The sequence below is a fragment of the Mercenaria mercenaria genome, chromosome 5, assembly GCF_021730395.1.
Source record: "Mercenaria mercenaria strain notata chromosome 5, MADL_Memer_1, whole genome shotgun sequence".
Classification (NCBI taxonomy): Eukaryota; Metazoa; Mollusca; class Bivalvia; order Venerida; family Veneridae; genus Mercenaria; species Mercenaria mercenaria.
The window spans coordinates 41330546-41356325 of NC_069365.1; the positions used below are offsets into that span (position 1 = coordinate 41330546).

The 25780-nt window shown below is 36.8% G+C and overlaps 1 protein-coding gene across 1 annotated transcript in view; it reads left to right on the forward strand.

The window, feature by feature from the left end:
• LOC123556998 (heat shock 70 kDa protein 4-like) overlaps positions 1–25780 on the forward strand; it is a 56735-nt gene that overhangs the window by 12197 nt on the left and 18758 nt on the right. Inside the window, exons 2-8 of the mRNA XM_045348160.2 lie at positions 16317–16521; positions 17199–17321; positions 20027–20126; positions 21031–21164; positions 21750–21994; positions 22887–22963; positions 23432–23583. Coding sequence (XP_045204095.2) covers positions 16317–16521; positions 17199–17321; positions 20027–20126; positions 21031–21164; positions 21750–21994; positions 22887–22963; positions 23432–23583 — 1036 coding nt within the window. The remainder of the gene's footprint in view (positions 1–16316; positions 16522–17198; positions 17322–20026; positions 20127–21030; positions 21165–21749; positions 21995–22886; positions 22964–23431; positions 23584–25780) is intronic.

Here is a 25780-nt window from a genome sequence, read left to right on the forward strand (position 1 = left end):
ACTCTATCCTGCTTTTTGCAAGAATGATGGCCCTTTTTAGACTTAGAAAATCATGGGTAGGACAACATTTCTATTATACAAAAAAAATCAGATGAGCGTCAGCACCCGCAAGGCGGTGCTCTTGTTATTTTTGTTGGCACTTTAGGTTTAATTATAAATTCCGTTGTCTTACAGAATGATATGGACATTTAAAACACAGAATTTGAGCTGATAAAATTGGTTTCTTAAAAATAATAAGTGTTGCGGACACTACAAAACGTTGCGGACACTACAGTCAGCAAATCCAATATGTAAAAATTATTGTTGGCATAGCAGCAAAATAATTGACCTTACGCCAGTGTTGACTGACAGGTTCCAACTGACCAATCAGATAACAGAACTGATAAGCCTTGTTGTTAGCCGCCATTTTGTCCGTCAAACTTAGTGCCGGACTCCATTTAGACTTAGAGAATCGCTGGATAGCAAGGACTCGTCAAAACGATTTCATCGTTTAGCCGACTCAATAAAAAACTATGATTAATATAAGATTATTTTAATGAGTCTAATCAACAATTTTCCAGGCGCTCAAAGTTTTGACTTAGCACTCGGTGTATGCTTTCGTTCCAAATTTCATTTTAATAGACAGCGTAAACTTCGTCTAAAATTCCAGAAAAAATAGCATATTTCGTATAAAGAAGATATGTTCTTAAACAAAAAATTATACATTCATTCTGTATACTTTATAAAGAAATTTGGTAGGCTCAAACATTGTTTTAAGCTGCGATGCGCCGGTATATGTCTTGAAATGAGTATGGACTATATCATCGCCTTGGACTATATCTTATTTATTTATCATTTACACGTTTTAATTCTAATAAGAGAACTTTCTTTACTTATACTTAAAACACATCATGTCTAAGTATTAGACATTAAATGCTATGTATCTGAATAATGTTGAACAATGATATGAGCATCTTAAATGAGTTCCGGTATTTCGAAATCCGACGTTTCTTAAATGACACAAGTGACAATTTTTACATGTAAATTACCTTATTTAATTTATCTAATTAATTTCATTCTCGCATACCAGAGGTCTACCGTGGTTCCCCGGATGAACCTCTGGCATATTTCGCCGATATTTGTGGTTTGGTTACATTACAGGTAAAACGTTTCAGCCAATCAGCGTCGTTTCGCGACAAAATGTAGCGAACCAATCAAAATCGTCCGTAAAAAGCGCGACCGCGTCCTTTCATATCGATGCCGACTTACGAGGAATATTATTATTTCTTCAGGTAAATTTCTTAACATCGAATAACAGAAATAAATCTTTTTTAATCGCAATCATGGAATATCGCCTTTATACATCGTTATCAACTACCTTGCTTACATATTGTTTGAATTTTCAATTCGGCGTGCCAAATAGTGGCGAACATTGATTGGCTGAAACTTCTCCCGGTAGTAATTACGAGTGCGCATGCTCACCAAATAAACGACAGAAATAAATCAGAGGTTCGTCTTGGGATTTTGACGAACATCTGATGGATGAGAATGATTAATTTGAAATAGGATTCAGAATCCACAGTCTGATTTCAACCTTAATTAATAAAAATCAATGTTCTAGTCTGCTTAATATAGTCATACCCTACATGATTTCTGGGAGATCGAAATTTGACGTTTCTATAATGAAAAAGAAACGGACAATTAAAAAAACCCACAAAATCAGCTATAATGGTTTCAGAGATTTCCGTCTTTCTTACGTGTTTTCCGCTCGGCCCCCTGCCTTGTTTAGTTTTTCTCATACTCGGGTGCAGTTCCCGGCTTTTAACAACAACATATCGTTGTTTTTTGTAGAATTTATGTTTCGCTACAGAACGTCCACTTATTAACGATTGTGTTTTGTCTTTTCACTTTAGAAATACGTGTGAATTGAGGTAGCGTACGCCGAAATCAACTAGAATGTCCGGCAAAATCAGGGTTTTTTCTAGCTAATTTGGGAACATAGCCTATACCCCCAAAATTGGGAATTTTGACGCGTAAATGTTCCAAATTGGGAAATATTTAGTCCCATAGGATAAAGTAAAGATGTGTTTAAAGACATTTCTCATACACTTATTTCACATTTTAGAACATCTTTAACATACTTCCATTACAAAATTGTCCATAATTTAGTCAATTTTTGTTCAATTTTGATGAATTTTTTTTCAGAATGTAGATTGGGAATTTTCTCACTCATTTTGGGAAAAAAACATACTTTTTGGCATTGGGAATATAGCCGAATAACGGCTATAAAAACGGCCGAAAAAAACCCTGAAAATATTTCTGCCGTCGCCATTTGATTCCTTTGTTTGTCGGGCCTAGCATGAATTGTTCCCCCTGAAAACTGGTAGGCGTGGCTACAGGCTATCTGGCGTAAGGTCAATTTTGCACAAATAATGTGCATCACAACTGCGTTTTGTAATCAGTAACTCGCTGTCATTTGGATCACTTTCATTTCCTGTATCTACTGTGTTGCGGACACTACAAATATTCTGATTAAAGTACCCGTGAAAATACAAGAAATGTTATTTTAGCAATATCATTTTTTGGTTGCAATTCCATACTTTATTATTGAAAACAACATACTTAAGCAAATATCTAATTATGTTTAATAGTTTTTATGCATTTTACAACATATTTTTCACCTATTTTAAATTAACACAGTTGTTTTTAGAAAAACAGCATAACGGAGTATTGTTTTGCAGAAATTGCTGTATCTTTGACAGTTTTTATCCGATTTGATTGAAATAAAAAATACCTAAAAGCGATATTGTTGAAGTTGTAAAAAAGGTTACAAACAATCTTCAGCATATCATAGTCTTTCCACAAAATTCAACACAGTTTATCCAATTTTTCAGTGCAACAGCATAACGCTGAAAAATGGCTAAAAATGCGACACATTCTGTGGAACTGCTGAAACTTATACAAATATAGATGTATTATATATCATTTTTCTCGTCCGCAGACACTCTAGCTACATGGAAACAATAAATATAAGTCATTTTAGCCTGTTTTTTCTCTTGAAGAGCAATATAACAGAGAGAAAATGTCTCTGCTGTCATTATTGTAAAAATGGCGTTTATCAGTTCTTGTTTTACTAAAACATTTACCTTGAATTCAAACCTTGCGCTCCATATATGGATAACCCATAGTTAAGTGCGTAAAATAAACAATAGTATGAATATACAGCAGTATTTCATTCGTAAATTATGCTCTGAAAACATTATGTGGGAACAAATTGAAACGTTTGTGAATCATTTATAGATTGACGCCAGGGGCGCAGCGCCCATTACGCAGTTTACGCAACTGCGTAATACTTTTTTGGCCGACTTGACTTTTTGAAATATGAAATATTGAAGAGCATGTTTTTTTTTTAAAAAAAAATCAAGTTCATATCCAATGTATTTCATTTACTATGTACACATATAATTTATAAACATGATATGGTGTAAACGGGTTTGAACTTAGTGCAAGAGTACTGGGTACCGAAAGCAACCTAAATTAATCTAGGTCAGTTTTGACACCTGCCAAAATGTCACATTTAACTCCATCTATACCGATGACGTCACTCCTACATAGCACTAACTTATCGTTTACATGTATGTGTAGCGATTCGGTTCTGGTCACTATTTAAAGTACAGCATTATATTAATATAATACAGGTACGAGTACGCAAATATCTGACTTGATTTTTTTTCATACTTTGTAATTTCTGTAAAAATTACAGATTATATATGTGATAAATATATATCTATATATATATATATATTACAAAGGCATTTTTGAGCTCTATAAAGATCTCTCTATATATTTAATAGAGATGAGCTCCAGAAAACCTCCTCGACCTCTTCCTGGACAAAAGTCCATTTTTCAATGTTTTAAAACCCCAAATTCTACTCCAGATGACAGTGAAAGTTCATCACCTGTTCCTGCTGATAATTCTCAGTCATTTTTGGATGACAACACAAAATCTTCTCCCAAGGAGTCCACATCTTCCCCAAAACAATTTCAGGCAGATCACTGCCAGAATGATGGGTACTCTGCGGGTTGCTCCCTGGGTGCGCGGTTTCTAGACTTTGGAACCATTGATGTCACAAGAAGACTCCGAATGTCTGATTCCATGAAAATGTCGACTTTAATATCAAGGTTTGAGCCTTCGCGGAGTTGGGTAAAGCCTAAAAGCACTCACTGCAAAAGCGGGGCAGCTAGGCGTGTACCTGACCTAGTGTTTGATACTGAAAACTACCCGTATTTAAGGTATAGTCCTTCAGTCAATGGTGTTTTTTTGTGCACCTTGTTTTGTCTTTAATCCATCTGAAAACACTCTCGTTGCTAAGCCCCTTGTAGACTGGAGCAATGTGTCTAGGATTATAGGGATGCACAAAAAATCACCTGATCACAGTAATTACTGCAATGACTAAAGCTGACAAATTCATGAAAATATGTCAAAATCAAGAAAAAAGTGTTGTTGAGTTTGGCTCGAACGCTTACAGAAACAAAGTTGAGAAAAATAAGAAAGCCTTGACATCTATTGTTAAAACAATAGTTTTGCTGGGAAAACAAAACATAGCCTTTCGTGGCAAAACAGAAGAAAAAAGTAACTTCAGAGCTTTGATAAATTATCGCGCTGAAGTAGACAGTGATTTGCACGACCATCTAGCAAATTCTCCCGAACATGCACAGTATTTAAGCCCCTCTATTCAAAACGAATTCATACATATATGCGGCAATCAGATTTCGGACTCTATCGTTTTTTTTTAAGTTAACTTGCAATGCACTGTTTAGAACAAAAAGAAAAGACGTACATGCAACATCTATAACTTTATTGATGTAAAGTAACTTTTATATTTAAGTTCAACAGTACCATTAGATGCTATTATCAGTTTTATCTTCTGACTTCAGTCATAACAATTATAAACATACATTCAGTTCCACAGTTTTCAAATGTATGTCTGAAGTTCACAAATGAGTCTGACATTAATACTTAATATCAGTGGTCATAATAAAATTTTCTTAAGATTTTATTTCTGTCTTTCTTTTAAACTGCCAAATGCTCTAGCAGCCATAAGAAAGTCCATTTCTTCTGGACCATTCAGTCTAATAACAAGAAGTCTATAAAGCCTATCAGGATTCAACCTATTTCTTAACTTTGTTTTCAAAATGTTTTGCTGTGAAAATCCCCTTTCACATGGAGCACTTGAGACAGGAATTATCAGAGCTATAGATGCAAGTAACACCAAGTCTGGGTAAATGTCTTGATATTCACACAGTATCAACCTGGTAAAATTGTCAAAAGTGCCATAGTCATCCTTATGAGATACTACAAAATGTTTAAATTGGAGGAAATGAGCTTTACATCTATCAACATCAACAATATCTGAATAAAATTCACACAATTTATCCAGCTGGTCATTTCCAGGGTTGAATACAATATCAAAACACTCGAGAATATGTAAATCATCCTTTGGAAACCTGTTTTCAAGATTTTCAATAAGTCTATCAAGGTACTGATTTCTTACACTGTCAAATCTTCTCCTTAAGTTTTCATTATCTTGAATTTGAACATCTTTGTACTTAACATCAGACCCAGGATCATTATTATCTAGCACTTGCAAAACCTGATCAACAGTGGTAGAACCATGCCTCATTGTGCTTATTGTGTTTATAGTTGAATCTACATTGTGCCTCACTGATGCTAAATTAACTGCATCTTTTTGAAAAGTAAGGCTTAATATACCTATAACAGAAAGAACATCAATAAGCAGTGCAGTGATAAGCAAAAAAAGAGAAGTAGCAAAGAATTTCCAGAGTCCAGCAGCTTTGCCTGTTTTATCTTTATCATCTTCAAGAGTAAGGACAATGGCATCAAAATGTTTATAAATCATTTTAACGGCACTCTCTATTGACAACCAACGTACAGAGGTTCCTTCAGGAATTTGCCTAACTTCTCCATGGAGAAGAGTTTGCAACTCCCTTAGTTTATCGTAACGAACCTGAGAGTCTGAAAAAAATTTATAAATTAACTGAATATAACGCCTGTAGTCTTCCATATACTTGATGCCATTACCAGCTTGGGAGGCAGCAAGATTAAGTCTGTGTGCAACACAGTGAACTTGCACTAATTTATCATTTTTGACTTTCAGCTTCACACCAAGTCCGTTCAGCTGTCCAGCCTTAACTGCTGCGCCGTCAGTTCCTAATCCCATCATTTTAGAATAGTCATTATTAGTAATAATACCACAGTCTTCAAGAAAATTACAAAGAGCTGTTTTAATACCCTCTGCAGTGCAGTCTGTAACACCTTTATTCCCAATGTAAGATACAAACACTTCACTATCTTTAATATACCTAATATAAATCACAAGTTTTTTCTCAACTGAAATGTCGCAAGTTTCATCCAACATTATACCAAAGTAAGGGCTTTCTTGAATGTTATCAAAAGTACTTTTCTCAATCTGTTCAGCCAAAACTGACTCCATCTCACACACAACTTCTGGCTTTTTAGCTCACCTGTCACAAAGTGACAAGGTGAGCTTTTGTGATCGCGCGGTGTCCGTCGTCCGTCCGTGCGTCCGTAAACTTTTGCTTGTGACCACTCTAGAGGTCACATTTTTCATGGGATCTTTATGAAAACTGGTCAGAATGTTCATCTTGATGATATCTAGGTCAAGTTCGAAACTGGGTCACGTGCCATCAAAAACTAGGTCAGTAGGTCTAAAAAAAGAAAAACCTTGTGACCTCTCTAGAGGCCATATATTTCACAAGATCTTCATGAAAATTGGTCAGAATGTTCACCTTGATGATATCTAGGTCAAGTTCGAAACTGGGTCACGTGGGGTCAAAAACTAGGTCAGTAGGTCTAAAAATAGAAAAACCTTGTGACCTTTCTAGAGGCCATATTTTTCATGAGATCTTCATGGATATTGGTCAGAATGTTTATCTTGGTGATATCTAGGTCAAGTTCGAAACTGGGTCACGTAGGGTCAAAAACTAGGTCATTAGGTCTAAAAATAGAAAAACCTTGTGACCTCTCTAGAGGCCATATCAGGGTTCATACGCGTCAGGGAAAAGTCAGGGAAAAAAATTTTTTTTCAAGGTCGGAATTGTCAGGGAATTTTACAAAATGTCAGGGAAATTTTGAAATTTGGAAAATGTCAGGAAAATGTCAGGGAATTTTCTGATCTGGTTAGGCAACAATTTGTAACTATGCAAAAAGATGCAGATGACATTGCTCTGGAGGCTGAAAAGAAAAGGAAAATTAAATTACATTCCAAGTCAAATGCTTTCCGGGCAAAGGCAACAAATATGAAAAAGGATCTTACTGAGCTAGATGCCAAGATATCATCACTGCAAGAGAAACTGAACTCTTCCTAAATCCTTTGTATTGTTGTCTTGTTCAATGGCAACCTGTGCTTGTAAATATGAAATATTTCAGTGCTTAATAGCTGTTTTATATAGAATCCTTATCCTCTAGATTCATTGCCTTTGTTATAGTACTAGTTAATTCAATCTAACCACGTGTATTATAGCTAGTTGTTTAACCTGTACAACTCTGTTAACATTTTGTGAACATTTAGTGGTTTTTATGCTGTTGTGCTGGATATGGGGCTGATCAGCTTGCTTGTATATAATAGTATGCAATACAGTCACTTAATTATGCAGGGCTTATTTTATGTGCGATATATAAAATTGAACATAATATTATCTACAATACCTTAAAGACATGCTTTTGCTACCAAGGTGTTTTGCATGGTATATATCCTATAGATGTTACTCTTTTTAATTGGTAATCAGAATGACAATTCCATTTTAATGTAATTTAGTAAAGCTATGTTCAGAAAAACAGTTGGATTTGGCTAATATGTTCAGGTTTCCAAAAGTAATTGCTTTATTGTCTATTGGTCATAACATAAAAACATTTGTTTGTTTGAAACAGTGTATTTGATTACTCTTTAATGCATGATAATTCATGTCATTTTGCTTGCCAATGTGTTTTGTATAATCACCAGCTCCATATCCAGTTGATTTCGAATAAACAAACAAAATATTAAACAATGTAAATGTTTGTCAAAAAAGGAGGTAAGGGTTGGCTGTAGGGGTGGTGGAGGCCAACATTCTGTTTTTCATTTAAAATTGAACCACTAAATGTGCACATTTTAAGATAACAAAAGTCATACTAGGTGACTTGGTTTGTATTGTACCGAACCAAAAAGTCAGGGAAATGCTTTCATGTCAGGGAAATGTCAGGGAATTTTGTCTGAAAGAATGTGTATGAACCATGCATATTTCTCAATGCATCTTCATGAAAATTGGTCAGAATGTTCATCTTGATGATATCTAGGTCAAGTTCGAAACTGGGTCACGTGGGGTTAAAAACTAGGTCAGTCAGAACTATTCATCAACTTGTCCTTTTCAATTTCGGCCTTTTTTATACTTTTTTTGAAATCAGACTGTAATTTTATCGCTTTTAGTGCATCTGAATGGCTGAGGGAACTTTGGTGGCGTGTTAATGTGGTATTTTAGAAATTTTCACAACCCGACACGAAAGGATTGTTTTGACGTGAACTTATACATTGCCTGTATTTCATTTTCCCATTTTCTACATACAACCAGTCATATTTGGATAACCATTTTTCACAAAAACCTCGTGGTGTGCAAACTTTTTTAGAGACGTTAGCATTTTCGGACGGGGAAGAGGCAGTTTCTCTTGTAGGGTTTTCCTCGTGTGCAGATGACACGTAGGACGTCATTTTTACTTGATGCACCATTTTGTTGAATGGTTTACACAGTCTACCTTTACTACTTCGTACTTAAGTGCGAATCAGTACTTACTGACAATATTGGGTACGAAAATTTGCGTCGCCGAAATTTCGGCCGGTTGTTGAGTTGCGCCACCAATGACGCGCTCAGAAATATTTTGGGGGTCATTTTGAAAATCAGTGTGCTAAAATGCACAAAAATGTGCGTCAAGGAAAACCCTGTCGCAATGACATTGGGTATTTTGGAGGACTTTGGGAAAAGGCTGTTGCCTTGGCAACTGAGCATGACATCAGTGTCTGTCAGCATCGAGTTGCTGCAAGGCAACAACACAGGCATAACATAGCCGCAGAAACCCCAAAGGAATATTGGAGGTTGAATATGTTTGTACCATTCATGGATCACCTTTTGTCCCAACTGCACGACGGACTGTGCCTCTCGACTACAAGACTGAACGCTCAGTATCTATTGCCAACAAAACTCCGGCAACTTTCGCCCGAAATGTGGGCCGATATCAAGCAGGAGTATTCTCCGTTCATAGATTGCCAGGCAATAGATACTGAACTTTGACGTCTGGAAGAGAGTTGCAGCAGATTCGCCCATACAAGGCTTGGCAGAGGCAGTTGATGAAACATATCAACTATACCCAAACATACATGTTGTGCTGAAGATCCTCCTGACAATGCCAGTGTCCACGGCCTCTGCTGAAAGATCATTTAGTAGCCTTCGCCGCCTTAAAACCTATCTAAGAAATACGATGACCGAGGAAAGGCTGACTGGACTCGCTCTGATGCATATCCATCGCAATCACCAGATCGATATCGACCAGGTTATAAGTGATTTCGATGTGTCTGGGCATCGACGAATCGCACTGGTTTTTGATAATTGAGGCAATAACAAAATCAGAAGCATGCAGAGAAAGCAAAGAAAAATACTTCTGTCTACATAAAACTGTATAAAATTGAATAAAAATACAAAACTAATAAAAATACACACACAAAAAAAAATAAAAACAACACTAAAAAAAACAAAGAAAACGTCGCGGGGACATCTATGAGATCAAATTATGTACTCATCACCGCCTGATGAGACCTATTGGAGAGGTCGAAACGTATTTTTTCCTACAATAGGAGAGATCGTGTTTGTATACAAATCCGTTGTATATTCTATTTTTAGAACTGATAAGACAAAGATCGGTGGGCAGACGCCGAGCGTCCATGTTGTTTTTGTTAAAAGTGATGTTTTTCTAACAACTTAAACTTTCTTAAAACACAAACGATATCAATATTTTTTTTGATCAGTGGAAAGAATATAAAACAAGCAATTTATTGATAACTTTTATATATTAAATTGAAAATTCCGATCCCATACACAAACGATGTAAAAACATTTTGTTTTGCCCACCGCCAGATAAACATGTGTTGATGCGTGACGTCAGGGCGATCTCTCCTATTGTACTTTAATCATTTCCTTTTTTGACAGCATTATATCTCGCTATATGCGTTTCTTAAAATGCACCAGAATGCGTCTTTTCATGTTCTTTTTTTCAAAATTTTTCCCAGACCCCCACCTTTGTGAGGGGGACACCCCCTCCCACACTCTCCCCCCTCGGCACTTTGTGCCTCGAACTGCTTACATTTTTCAAAATCCTGGCTACGCCCCTGGACGCCGACTATTTGCCAAAAAATATATGTACGAAAACATATTTGGTCATTATGAACCGCTGAAATGTCATCAGGTGTACAACTACTAACGAGTTAAAAGACTCGCAACAAATTAACATTATTCTTTTGTGTTTCCATGATGATAATTATGTCTCCCCCAGGAGACACTGTTTTTGCCCTGTCCGTCCGTACGTCACACTTCATTTCCGAGCAATAACTGGAGAACCATTTGACCTAGAACCTTCAAACTTCATAGGGTTGTAGGGCTGCTGGAGTAGACGATCCCTATTGTTTTTGGGGTCACTCCATCAAAGGTCAAGGTCACAGGGGCCCAAACATTGGAAACCATTTCCGGTCAGTAACTTGAGAACCACTTGACCCAGAATGTTGAAACTTCATAGGATGATTGATCATGAAGAGTAGATGACTCCTATTGATTTTGGGGTCACTCCATCAAAGGTCAAGGTCACAGGGGCCTGGACATGGAAAACCATTTCCGATCAATAACTAGAGAACCACTTGACCCAGAATGTTGAAACTTCATAGGATGATTGTACATGCAAAGTAGATGACCCCTATCGATTTTAGGGTCACTCGATTAAAGGTCAAGGTCACAGGGGCCCGAACATTGAAAACCATTTCCAGTCAGTAACTTTAGAACCACTTGACCCAGAATGTTGAAACTTCATAGGATGATTGATCATGAAGAGTAGATGACTCCTATTGATTTTGGGGTCACTCTGTCAAAGGTCAAGGTCACAGGGGCCTGAACATGGAAAACCATTTCCGATCAATAACTTGAGAACCACTTGACCCAGAATGTTGAAACTTAATAGGGTGATTGGTCATGCAGAGTAGATGACCCCTAACGATTTTGGGGTCACTCTGTGAAAGGTCAAGGTCACAGGGGCCTGAACATTGAAAACCATTTTCGGTCAGTAACTTAAGAACCGCTTGACCCAGAATGATGAAACTTCATAGGATGATTGGTCATGCAGGGTAGATGACCCCTAACTATTTTAGGGTCACTCTGTTAAAGGTCAAGGCCACAGGGGCCTGAACATGGAAAACCATTTCCAATCAATAACTTGAGAACCTCTCGACCCAGAATGTTGAAACTTCATATGATGATTGTTCATGCAGAGTAGATGACCCCTATTTATTTTGAGGTCACTTGATCAAAGGTCAAGGTCACAGAAGCCTGAACAGTGACTTGAGAACCACTAGGCCAAGAGTGTTGAAATTTAGCGGGATGATTGGACATGCCAAGTAGATGATCCCTATTGCAGCCAACCATCAGTGTCTCTTTAACTTTCGCTCCTGACCCCTATTGACTTCTTGCCTATAGGACTTTGCATAGGGGGAGACTTGCGCTTTTTTACAAAAGCATTTTCTAGTTATGCATGCTTTGCATGAAGAAAATGAGAAATGAGAAGTATCTAGTTTCAAATTGACGGCCAACTTAATATGTTTAATGTCTAAATACTTTGTTAAATTAATATAGTAGTATGCACAGTACTTGATGTATTATGACCAGTGAGTTTAGACCACACTTTGTTTTTACAGTATTATTCTATGTTTATAAAACTGTAATGAAAAGAGAATGACTGAGTAAGTTTGCAGATGAAGTCGTGAACACACATCTTGTAGAATATTATCAGAACAATTTGCACTAAGTTTATGTGGGAGGAAAAAGTAGGTCAATAGGTCGTGGTGGGTCTTTAACAATAAGCAAATAGTCTGTCTCTGCATGGGAAATTGTGTATGCCTGTAATCTTTGTTCAGTCGGGCATTCGCTGATTTTTCATTTGCAGTAATATATCAAGAAAATGACATAAGGTTTGCTTACCTGTGTCTATGTTTTCATACTAGTCAAAATAATTCGACGTTTAGATTGTTAGCTCACCTGTCACATAGTGACAAGGTGAGCTTTTGTGATCACGCAGCGTCCGTCGTCCGTCCGTCCGTGCGTTAGTCCGTCCGTCTGTAAACTTTTGCTTGTGACCACTCTAGAGGTCACATTTTTCGTGGGATGTTTATGAAAGTTGGTAAGAATGTTCACCTTGATGATATCTAGGTCAAGTTCGAAACTGGGTCACGTGCCATCAAAAACTAGGTCAGTAGGTCTAAAAACAGAAAAACCTTGTGACCTCTCTAGAGGCCATATATTTCATGAGATCTTCATGAAAATTAGTCAGAGTGTTCACCTTGATGATATCTAGGTCAAGTTCGAAACTGGGTCAAGTGCCATCAAAAACTAGGTCAGTAGGTCTAAAAATAGAAAAACCTTGTGACCTCTCTAGAGGCCATATATTTCACAAGATCTTCATGAAAATTGGTCAGAACGTTCGCCTTGATGATATCTAGGTCAAGTTCGAAACTGGGTTACGTGCCGTCAAAAACTAGGTCAGTAGGTCAAATAATAGAAAAACCTTGTGACCTCTCTAAAGGCCATATTTTTCATGGGATCTGTATGAAAGTTGGTCTGAATGTTCATCTTGATGATATCTAGGTCAGGTTCGAAACTGGGTCACGTGCGGTCAAAAACTAGGTCAGTAGGTCTAAAAATAGAAAAACCTTGTGACCTCTCTAGAGGCCATATATTTCATGAGATCTTCATGAAAATTGGTCAGAATGTTCACCTTGATGATATCTAGGTCAAATTCGAAAGTGGGTCACATGTCTAAAAAAACTAGGTCAGTAGGTCAAATAATAGAAAAACCTTGTGACCTCTCTAGAGGCCATATTTTTCATGGGATCTGTATGCAAGTTATTCTGATTGTTCATCTTGATGATATCTAGGTCAAGTTCGAAAGTGGGTCACGTGCCATCAAAAACTAGGTCAGTAGGTCAAATAATAGGAAAACCTTGTGACCTCTCTAAAGGCCATATTTTTCATGGGATCTGTATGAAAATTGGTCTGAATGTTCATCTTGATGATATCTAGGTCAAGTTCGAAACAGGGTCATGTGCGGTCAAAAACTAGGTCAGTAGGTCTAAAAATAGAAAAACCTTGTGACCTCTCTAGAGGCCATACTTGTGAATGGATCTTCATAAAAATTGGTCAGAACATTCAACTTGATGATATCTAGGTCAAGTTCGAAACTGGGTCACGTGCCATCAAAAACTAGGTCAGTAGGTCAAATAATGAAAAAACGTTGTGACCTCTCTAGAGGCCATATTTTTCATGGAATCTGTATGAAAGTTGGTCTGAATGTTTATCTTGATGATATATAGGTCAAGTTTGAAACTGGGTCAACTGCGATCAAAAACTAGGTCAGTAGGTCTTGAAATAGAAAAACCTTGTGACCTCTCTAGAGGCCATACCCTTGAATGGATCTTCATGAAAATTGGTCAGAATGTTCACCTTGATGATATCTAGGTCAAGTTTGAAACTGGGTCACATGCCTTAAAAAACTAGGTCGGTAGGTCAAATAATAAAAAAACCTTGTGTCCTCTCTAGAGGCCATACTTTTTTATGGGATCTGTATGAAAATTGGTCTGAATGTTCATCTTGATGATATCTAGGTCAGTTTTGAAACTGGGTCAACTGTGGTCAAAAACTAGGTCAGTAGGTCTAAAATTAGAAAAATCTTTTGACATCTCTAGAGGCCATATTTTTCAATGGATCTTCATGAAAATTGATCTGAATGTTCACCTTGATGATATCTAGGTCATTTTCGAAACTGGGTCACGTGCGGTCAAAAACTAGGTCAGTAGGTAACGTGGGTCACGTGCTATCAAAAACTAGGTCAGTAGGTCAAATTATAGGAAAACCTTGTGACCTCTGTAAAGGCCATATTTTTCATGGGATCTGTATGAAAGTTGGTCTGAATGTTTATCTTGATGATATCTAGGTCATTTTCGAAACTGGGTCACGTGCAGTCAAAAACTAGGCCAGTAGGTATAAAAATAGAAAAACCTTGTGACCTCTCTAGAGGCCATTTTTTTCATGAGATCTTCATGAAAATTAGTGAGAATGTTCACCTTGATGATATCTAGGTAAAATTCAAAACAGGGTCACGTACCTGCGAAAACTAGGTCAATAGGTCAAATAATAGAAAACCTTGTGACCTCTCTAGAGACCATATTTTTCAATGGATCTTCATGAAAATTGGTCAGAATTTTTATCTTGAAAATATCTAGGTCAAGTTCAAAACTCGGTCACATGAGCTCAAAAACTAGGTCACTATGTCAAATAATAGAAAAAACGATGTCATACTCAAAACTGGGTCATGTGGGAAGAGGTGAGCGATTCAGGACCATCATGGTCCTCTTGTTTTTTATTTGTGATGTGCAAACGTCAAAACTTCGAAGAACCAAAATAATGGGAGGATAAATCATAGTACGCCAGTACACCGCCGTGTAAAGTTACTGGTTTTATTTGCTTGCGCATATAGCGTATAGACACCGTAAACGTTAATTCTGTAGTTAATATCACAAGAAAATTCATATTTTTTGGAAATTATTTGATAATTTTTACCTAAACTAATGAGGAATTGAAACCCCTTTTTGATACATGTAAGTTTTATTTGAATTTATCTCATATTCGCATCGCTTTTAAATCTCCAAATCGTCAGCGATGAAAATTTCATCGGAAATTTCCTCACTATTTTGGTCCTTTGAGTGTTAGATGTGAGTGGAGATAATGCCAATAAGAAAAAATACAGGGCCCTCTCTACATTTTGGGGGATTGGGGCCGGGGCCCTTGGAGGGGGGAATTTCGCGTCGTATTCAAGGGAGGGGGGAATTCATTCTGGAGATATGACATCTGATCATAACCCCTTAAATTAAGGTCAATTGAGTATTACAGATATCAAACTAATGTGAATATATCTGAAGTATTGTACAGAACATAATCTATTGAAAACAGGCAACTTTTATTTTCTTAGCAAAAATTATTCAGAGTTTAATATAAAATTATTCACACTAACTTCATCGTCATTATCGGTAGCACTAGCAGTATCCACGGACATTGTCTCAGCAGCAGCCGGAGCAGGGCTTCCCTTCATCGTATCTACCTGATCATGCATGTCTGGCCCTGGTGAAACAGCGGTGTCCGTGACAGTAGTTTGTTTTTTGAGGACATGCTGCTTAAAATTTTTTCTATACTTGGAGGGGGAATAACATACTGTTTCGAGGGGGGAACGGGGCCGAATTTCGGCCCCAAAAATCGGCAAACGGGCCCTGAAATATCTCAATATTTCCTGCCGAAAATGTGATAATCGGCGAAAATGTGGGTCCCGTGGATGCCTGCAGTTCACAAATGTGAGTCCTCAACCTAAAATTAGCGTCAGGGATGCAAAAAACGCGCGTCTGGAAATCTCTGAATGTATACAGTGGATGTATACAGTGATTTTTTTTCCCTTTTGGGAAAAGGTCCGGTACCGGATAAATTGGGAAAAATAGCGGGGTTTTTACTCAGATTGGTAATTTTTATAGTTAATTAATAACATCATTTAGAATGATTCTTCCTTAAATTCCATGTAAATATCGTCAAACAAACTGTTTGAATGGTTAATTCATGGTGAATGTCAATGTAACTAAGTTTTCCTTCTGCAATCATCAAAATGCAAACTTAGTTTGGTCATTTGGGGAATTTTTGGATGATAATTGGGAAAAAATATTGCATTTTTCAATTGGGAAAAGGTCCTTTTAGTGGTACTTTATAAAGAAGGAAAAAAATCCCTGGTCTATATATTTTGAAAATGTGCTTCTTTTGAAAAAATTCAGTCAGGAATTTCAGGAAAAATGCTTGAATTTAGTGCCGCCATACCTAACGGAGGTTCTTTTTGTGTAGGTATGACTGTGATTATGGCAAACTACCAGTACCTCAGTCATTTTTATTCCGGCTGATGAACACTTTTTCTGTTTCTACAGGTCCTATGTTTCGCTTGGTGAAAAGAGTCGAAGTGTGGGAACTGCTGCAAAAAATCAAGCAACAACAAACTTGAAAAACACAATCACATGTTTCAAAAGGTTTTTGGGACGTTCATTTGCTGATCCAATGGTACAAAATGAGATCAAGACATATTTGAAACCATTTGCAGTAGTTGCTGGTACTAGTGGGGAAACACTCATTGAGGTATGCCATGGTGATATTATTCAACAAGTTTGCCCCTGTTGATATAGCTCATCACATGTATATCTTAGGCTATCTGCATTCCAGTTAGTGTGTGGAAAATTAATTTTTGTGATTTATAAGAAAATTTTTATTTGAGGACAAAGTTTAATGTCAAAGTGTACTTTAGTTTTAGATATTTTTTGACACTGTAAGTTAAGTGTATGAAGAATCTTGCAATTTATTTAGGATAAAAACATCCTTCTTAATAAAGAGGGGTTTGGTGGTCAAGTTTTACCCAGATGTCCCAACAGGGATCATCTCTGCCTTCTCATATGACATCGGTAGAAGCTGACGAGCTGCGCCGTGAGAAAACCAACGTAGGGCATTTGCGACCAGCATGGATTCAGACCAGCCTGCCCATCCGCACAGTCTGGTCAGGATCCATGCTGTTTGCTAATGGTTTCTCTAATTGCAGTAGGCTTTGAAAGTGAACAACATGGATCTTGACCAGACTGCGCGGATGTGCAGGCTGGTCTGGATCCATACTGGTCGCAAATGAACTGTATTGGTTTTCTCATGGTGCGGCTCAAATATTAGATAGTGATCTAATTCAGTTATCAAGTGTACTTATCAGTCTTTGTTGATACAATTTTGATTGTATTTTGTGATTTTGTATAAATTGCTGGATTCATTTTTAGGCAAACTATATGGGAGAGCGACAGGCATTTAAAGCTGAACAGTTGATGGCAATGCTGTTGACAAAGTTGAAGGAAGTCGGAGAAAAAGCTCTGAAAACTAAAGTTGTAGATATAGTTGTCTCTGTAAGTAACCACAGTCAAATCTTATTGTACTGTATGGATGTGAATTAGTGTTGGGAATTTTAAAACTTTTTGCGTTTATTTATCAGCTAATAAAGAGCTTAATCATCAATTAAAAATAAACACATCACTCTAGACAAAATTTCTAAATGTTTTCGTATGATTTTGAACATAATCACCATGGTTGGTGAAGCTTTCTTGGTAAGATATCATTTGACTTGCACTTAACTAGGTCTAGTGTTATTTCTAGAGCGACGCAGCGGGGCGCCCCGCCCTGCCCTTTTTAACAGCCGCCACGCTGCCCTTATAATATGCCCTCCTGCCTTTGATCTTCTGCGAAATCCCACCCTATATCCTGTGGACATGCCTCGCCGATTTTTTGATCAGCAAATTACGTCACGGCGAGTGCACACAGGTCATGAGAATCAATGAAGTGTTATAATTAATTGATAGAGTATTGATTTTGTGTACTTTCAAAAAAGCGCCAATTAATAAATTATCCTAAGCGGCCAGCTATATGATTACCGAGCACGTGAAAAGTGCCCTGTAAAATTTAAATTAGACCATTGTTTAGTATAATAAGTATATATCTTTCCAGTCTGATCCTACCTTAATTTCAACTAGAAAATCCACAAATTTAATGAATTTCGAAAGCAAAAATAAGTTTAGAATATCCATTCACGATTCTAATTACACCCGATGTCGTATGCAAATTTTCCATAATTCCTTCAAAAACGGTGACTATCAGTGTTATTTTATATGATAAGTATCATCATAATTTGAGGAATTATCTCTGGTTTACCTTAGTGAGGCAAGTAAACTGAGAAAAAATCACTTTTACACGACATTCCAAAAGTGTACCAGTATCCGGATGGTACATTTTGGATATATATTTTTTACAGACTTTTAGCACTTTTCTGTTAATGAAATATTGATGAAATACCTTATTAATATGACATGAATTTCATACATATTTATTTACAATGTAACCTGAAACTGACCTTTTTATCATGTTGTAACGTGATCTTGGTTTCAAGCTTAAACATATAAAAGCCCGGCCCCGGCCTCCACTATACATGTATCATATTCATATGAATAAAGTGACATTCTTGGTGACATTTTTTAAGAAAAGGCTTCAATGAATAGTTTGACTAAAAAATATAAAGTAATGTAAAACCATTTGTAAACTCTATTACTGGTTTTAGGAACATATCTTTTACCACTTTATTCTGTGATATATATTTATAAGTATGCAATTATGAATAATCATAAATGTAATTAATACAGAACTATAACATCTTGAAATGTATAACTACTGTTGCGGTAACTTTCCCGTTTAAAACGGCACTCTGCCCCATTTTGGAAGCACCCTGCCCCTTTTAGACAGCACCTTGCCCTTTTTGAGCTCTAGAAATAACACTAAGGTCAGAGCAGCAGTACTGTATGCATCCCTACATTTAGCTAATACCAGAGTAATAGGGAATGTTTGTTTCAGTGTAAGATTGAAATATATTTAAAATAATTTTACCCAATGAACATAAATAGTAATTTTTTTAAGTGGTGCAGTCATGAGAATGAAAATTCAAGATTGGGAATTCCTCAGTGAAAGACACATACATCTTACATGTAAAACAAACAATTTTTAGCTCATCTGATTTTTTGAAAAAAAATGATGAGTTATTGTCATCACTTGAGCGGTTGTCGGCGTCGGCGTCGGCGTCGGCGTTGCCTGGTTAAGTTTTATGTTTAGGTCAGCTTTTCTCCTAAACTATCAAAGCTATTGCTTTGAAACTTGGAATACTTGTTCACCATCATAAGCTGACCCTGTATAGCAAGAAACATAACTCCATCTTGCTTTTTGCAAGATTTATGGCCCCTTTTGTACTTAGAAAATATCAGATTTCTTGGTTAAGTTTTATGTTTAGGTCAACTTTTCTCCCAAACTGTCAAAGCTATTGCTTTGAAACTTGGAATACTTATTCACCATCATAAGCTGACCCTGTACAGCAAGAAACATAACTCCATCTTGCTTTTTGCAAGATTTATTGCCCCTTTTGGACTTAGAAAATCAGTTTTCTTGGTTAAGTTTTATGTTTAGGTCAGCTTTTATCCTAAACTATCAAAGCTATTGCTTTAAAACTTGCAACACTTGTTCACCATCATAAGTTGACCCAGTACAGCAAGAAACATAACTCCATCCTGCTTTTTGCAAGATTTATGGCCCCTTTTGGACTTAGAAAATATCAGATTTCTTGGTTAAGTTTTATGTTTAGGTCAACTTTTTCTCTTAAACTATCAAAGCTATTGCTTTGAAACTTGCAACACTTGTTCACCATCATAAGCTGACCCTGTGCAGCAAGCAGCGTAACTCCATCCTGATTTTTGCAATAATTATTGCCCCTTTTGGACTTAGAAAATCATTTTCTTGGTTGAGTATTATGTTTAAGTCAACTTTTCTCATAAACTATCAAAGCTATTGCTTTAAAACTTGCAACAGTTTTTCACCATCATAAGTGGACACTGTACATCAAGAAACATAACTCTATCCTGCTTTTTGCAAGAATGATGGCCCTTTTTAGACTTAGAAAATCATGGGTAGGACAATATTTCTATTACACAAAAAAAATCAGATGAGCGTCAGCACCCGCAAGGCGGTGCTCTTGTTCTATTTTGTCTTTTTAGAAGTTTTTACCAAATTGGTTTTTCAGGTTCCTAGCTTTTACACAGAGTTGGAAAGGAAGGCAATGTTAGCAGCATGTAAAATAGCAAGTCTTAACTGCCTGAAGATAATGAATGACACGACTGCTGGTAAGATTTCGTTGAATTTGAGTTCTGAGTAAAACATGTTAAACAGATAAAGGACTGTAAAAGCAAAACTACTTCTTTTAAAGCACTGTAGATTGGGTTGTAAACTTGAGCGTTTTGTTTTGAATATAAAGGGAGTGAAGCTTTGTGGATGAGAGTGAGTTGTTAAGGTCACTGACTTCAGATCAATTGCCTGTCACCGCTGTGGGTTTGAAAGCTACGTTGCCAGGGTGTAGAATTCTTACACATCAGGAAGCCATCCATGATCTGGCTAACAGAAGGTCTGTGATTTAGCCAAGGTGCCCGCTTATGCCTAATCTGAAACAATGCCATTAAAGCTGTTAAGTTAACATATGACCAAAAATTGTGTTGGCGCGATGTTAAACCCACCAAATGAAAAAGATCCTAGTGACTGGAAAGTTGGAACCTTTTTATCATAAATGCCATCTTTGACTGATTATGCAAGTTATTGTGGTACATTGGTCTGTCAGATTGCAAAATAATGGCAAGTTACTGTCAATCAGTTAATACATGATAGAAGTCATGTTGATACGCATGCAAGCATGCAAAAAAGAAAAGACGAAGACATCTTTTAGCTGGTGGAACAGTTCTGTAAAAAATAGTTTGCATGGAGACGAAGTTTGGAATTGCATATGGGGTCACTTTGGTCAAGGTCACCATTACTAAAAATAGAGAACAGTTTTTAATCTACAGCCGCAGTGTGTTTTGTGTTGTGATGGAACTTCTATTCTTGTTTTATCTGTACTTCTTAATACTATTATTGGATGCAGTTTAATATGTGTAACAGAACAAGACCCTTTTTGAAACAGAGCATGATAAAGTTTTAAAAGCTATTTTTTGTGGAATTCCCGTGTTTGTTGTTGACTGTAGATTTTACGTTTTGCAGTGTCTCTTGCATACGGAATATACAAACAAGATCTGCCAGCAGAAAATGAGAAATCTCGAAATGTTGTCTTTGTTGATTTGGGATACAGTTCAATGCAAGTGGCGATAACTGCCTTCAACAAGGGAAAACTTAAGGTAAATTGTTCATATGTACACATCAGGTCATCTTTGTGAATTTTTTTGTTTGCTTAATGTGAGATCTTAAGTTCTCAGTCATACCACTGATTGTACTCGGTCAGGTAAATTTAATAAGGGCAGAAATGCAAATCATTTGAAAGAATGTCAGAAGTTCAGGTATCAGTTATATTATGCCCTTTAATTTTCATATTTTTTCAGTGAAACTTTACTCTTAAACCTGTTGAAATAGAATTGATAATAAGCCTAAGGAGTCTTCGATCTAAATGGCAAAATAGACTTTGGTAGTAGTTTTCAGTAATTGTTATCACCTGCTGTTCAAGTAGTCATATATACATGTAATCCAACTTGAGAAAAATTTCATTTCTTGAATGAAACTGAAGAAACAAGAGTTCTAGTTAGTAAGGGGTAAGCAAGCAAAAACCTTTTGTTGAAAAAAGACTTTATACAGTACTAAACAGAAATATGATTAACTTAAGTCTTAAATGATTGCCAGTTAAAGCCTTTTAAAATCAGATGTTGAAGATTTTGAATACTATAATCATTATAAGGTCAAGATTCTGTAAAGACTGGTTACTATTTCAGGTTTTGGCAACACAGTCTGATGCTAACTTGGGAGGGCGAGATTTCGACCTTCTGTTGGTCAATCACTTCATAGAGGAGTGGAAAACTAAATACAAGATTGATGTTCATTCTAAACCAAAGGCCTATATACGACTGACACAAGAATGTGAGAAACTGAAGAAGCTGATGAGTGCAAACACACAGCCTATACCTATAGATATAGAATGTTTTATGGATGATAAAGATGTACATGGAAAGTTGGAGAGGTAGAGTTCTTAAACCTTTACCATGCTAAATTTCCAAAGATGGACTGGTCTATCATTCCATTTGCGCAGTACCATTTATTATTCGAAGGGGTGTTCACTGAAAATTTACAGACCATATAGCGAACAGTGCAGACCATGACCAGTCTGCACAGATGTGCAGGCTGATTTTGGTCAGCACTTCACAAAGGCTAAAACACTTGCTGCCAGCAGGCTTAAGGTTAGACATTATGGTCAAAAAGTTTAACTTTGTGTCTGCTTCATATGTAAGATTTAAATAAAACTAGCATCAGTTGAACACTCTGTCAAGAGGATGTTAGAGAGGACAACTTAAGTTACTAGGTCCAAGGTCAAGGTCACATTTGGAGGTCAGTGGCCTGTATCCACTTCAAATCAAATAATCCCCTGGGAAGATTTTCATAAACGTAGCATCAGTTATTTCGGACTGCACGACCAAGTTCACTAGGTCAAAAGTTAAGGTCATACTTTGAGGTCAAAGCGTATGACCAAGATCACTTTGCCAAAGGTCGAGATCACACTTGAAGGTCAAAGGTCATGATCACCACATAACTGTTAAATCAGTTTTGCCAGATTATGTACCTTGTTTGACTTTGAAGTTGTGAATATTTGAGTGGACTTGCTATAATACAAGTACATCTATATCTTGTGTACTTTAAAAATGTTTCTTAACGTTTAATATCCTGTCACCAGGGGCCACCACCACACACACACAACAATCTACATGAAGCCACTACCTTTTTTTTAAGAAATTGAAAAGGGACACCGCACCATGTAGAATGATGATTTTTAAAGCAACTCAAATGCACTGTCAGCCAACTTGCATAGTTTTAGTGTGAATTGATTCACAATTGTAAAGCATTCTTCCTATTTGCAGAGCAAAGTTTGAAGAAATGGCAGGACCATTATTACAGAAAGCAGAAGTCGTGTTCAAGAAGATACTGGAAGTATCGAGTAAGCAAAATATGTCTGTTAGGCTTAGATACTACAGTTAAACACAATGTACTCAAAGCTGAAATGCTTATCCATGAATTATCCAGGGTTAATTGCGATTCAAGCAAAAAGATGTAAGAAAATGACTTACGACCAAATGTCATTCATAGTTTGAATTTAGTAAAAATGAATTTGAAGCTAGGCAATGTTGAGCTTTAGACTACCTTTAGTTTGTTCAGTAATACTTAAATGATCAGTAATGTAAATGGTTCAGGTCGACAAGCAGGGCTGATACTAAAACAACTTCTTGAGCCACTTTTAGTGCAAAAAAGTAGCCTGTAACGGAGCCTCATTTGAAAAAAGTTTGAGCCATACTCATGAAATTGTAGCAAGTGACTGAGATGGCAAATTACAGATTGACAGAAGGGAATGCAGTAATAATGTTTGACAATTTCTACTGGTATTTGTAACTTGAATATTGTTTTGCAGAAATGAACCCAGATGATATATACTCTGTAGAGGTAGTGGGCGGGGCCAGTCGTATACCTTCCGTCAAGGAGTTAGTCACAAAAATTTTCAGGAAAGAACCTAGTACAACATTAAATGCAGATGAGGCAGTAGCTAAAGGCTGTGCTCTTCAGGTATATCTCTTAAAATATTTACTTAAGGTTTTGTGGATTTTGGAGATAAGAATTTGCTGTAAAGGTTTACTGAAGTTATTTTAGAATGTGATGGAAGTTTTAACAAACTCTTTAGTCACTTCTTGGGAATAACCTTTATTAGCAGCTTATCTGATTGTGTGGTTTCGACCCAAATAGGGTTCAAACTTTCATCCTCGGAATAAGAAGCTGACTATATAACTATATGCTACACTTCCCTGAACAGGGCCCACGCTGTCGTTCGTCACTCGAGCCATTTGGCGAATCTGCGATGAAAGTGGCAAAGAAAAATCTCGAGTGGCGAAAATGAAAAAATGTTCGTAATTTGTTTTTATATGTTAGTCAAATGAAAAAAAAATGATGACAAAAAATCTGGTCACAATATCATACACGACACTGTGACCGGATTTTTGTCATCATTTTTTTTTTCATTTAACTAACATAGAGAAAGCATATTTCTGTGAAAAAAGGTTGTTTTTTTATATAAATAAAAAAAAAAAAAAAATACACTGGACCCGTGTCTGTGATCTTAGTAATTAGGTCTCCCACCACACAGTGGTGTGGGAGACATATTGATTTACTCCAGCCTTTCTGTGTGTCTGTCTGTCACAAAGCTTGTCCGCACTCTAAGTCGAACATTTCTCATCCGATTTACACCAAACTTGAACAAAATGTGTTTGACCATAAGACCTTGGCCAAGTTCGATAACTAGCCAAATCGGTCCAGGCGTCTTGGAGTTATGGCCCTTGAATTACCAAAAATCGGTCTTTTTACTCTTGTCCGCACTCTAATTCGAATATTTCTCATCCAATCTTCATCAAACTTAAACAAAATGTGTTTGACCATGAGACCTCGGCCAGGTTTGATAACTAGCCAAATCGGTCCAGGCATTTTGGAGTTACAGCCCTTGAATTATCAAAAAATTGGCCTTTTTACTCATGTCCGCACTCTTAATCGAACATTTCTCATCCGATCTTCACCAAACTTGAACAAAATGTGTTTGACCATGAGACCTCGGCCAAGTTCGATAACTTGCCAAATCGGTCTAGGCATTTTGGAGTTACGGCCCTTGAATTATTGAAAAATCGGCCTTTTTACTCTTGTCCGCACTCTTAATCGAACATTTCTCATCCGATCTTCACCAAACTTGAATAAAATGTGTTTGACCATGAGACCTCGGCCAAGTTCGATAACTAGTTAAATCGGTCCAGGCATTTTAGAGTTACGGCCCTTGAATTACTGAAAAAATCCATCTGTTTACTCTTGTCCGCTCTCTAAGTCGAACATTTCTCATCCGATCTTCACCAAACTTGAACAAAATGTGTTTGGCCATAAGACCTTACCCAAGTTCGATAACTAGCCAAATCCGCCCAGGCACTTTTCATTTATGGCCCTTGAATTACTGATTGGATCCACTCATCCAGACCATCTAATTTGATCCACTCGTCTAAAACATCTAGAGAAACTAACATTTTTCATCATCTAAGGGGCAGTTGTGGGAGACATGCGCTTTTCTCAAAAGCATCTCTAGTTAGTAAAGGTGTTTGCCAAGTTTTTTGAATGTCTTTAAAAGTTAGGAATGGATTTGAAATGTAATCCTGTATCAGGGTAGATTTCTGGGAAGCACAGAGCACCAACAACACAGCCACCGGGCCATGCATTTACATAGTAGGCCCACAACAAAAAGAAGCTGTAATGGAAAAATATTCCAGACAGGTTGCTTCAAAATCCAACAACATTTTAAAATACAAAACTTGCTTTAGAGGTATACCCACTTTCATTCAAAAGTCCCCCTATATAGCCAGAATATCAACATTTGCTTATGGGAAGTAACAAAAATTTTCAATGCGCCGCAGGAAGGGAAACCTTTCCAGCACCCTCCCTGCCGTTCCCGAGAAAAAAGGTGGCTTCAACTTCTTTCAGCCCAGTGTGGGCCCTGCTGAAGTCATTTGAGAGATTTTTCAGTAACTTAAATTTTAATTTATAGTCATAAAAGTTTATGGTTTTCTCCCCAAAAAAATGATTTTCATGGAGACAGATGTGTACACATTAATTCTGTGAATTTAAATATTAATAAATTCAAAATTGTCTACAAAGAATGGTAATTTTTTTACGGTATCATATAAACAATGGAGCAAGAATTAGATAAAAACTAATGTACTGTTCTAAAGCAGTCTAT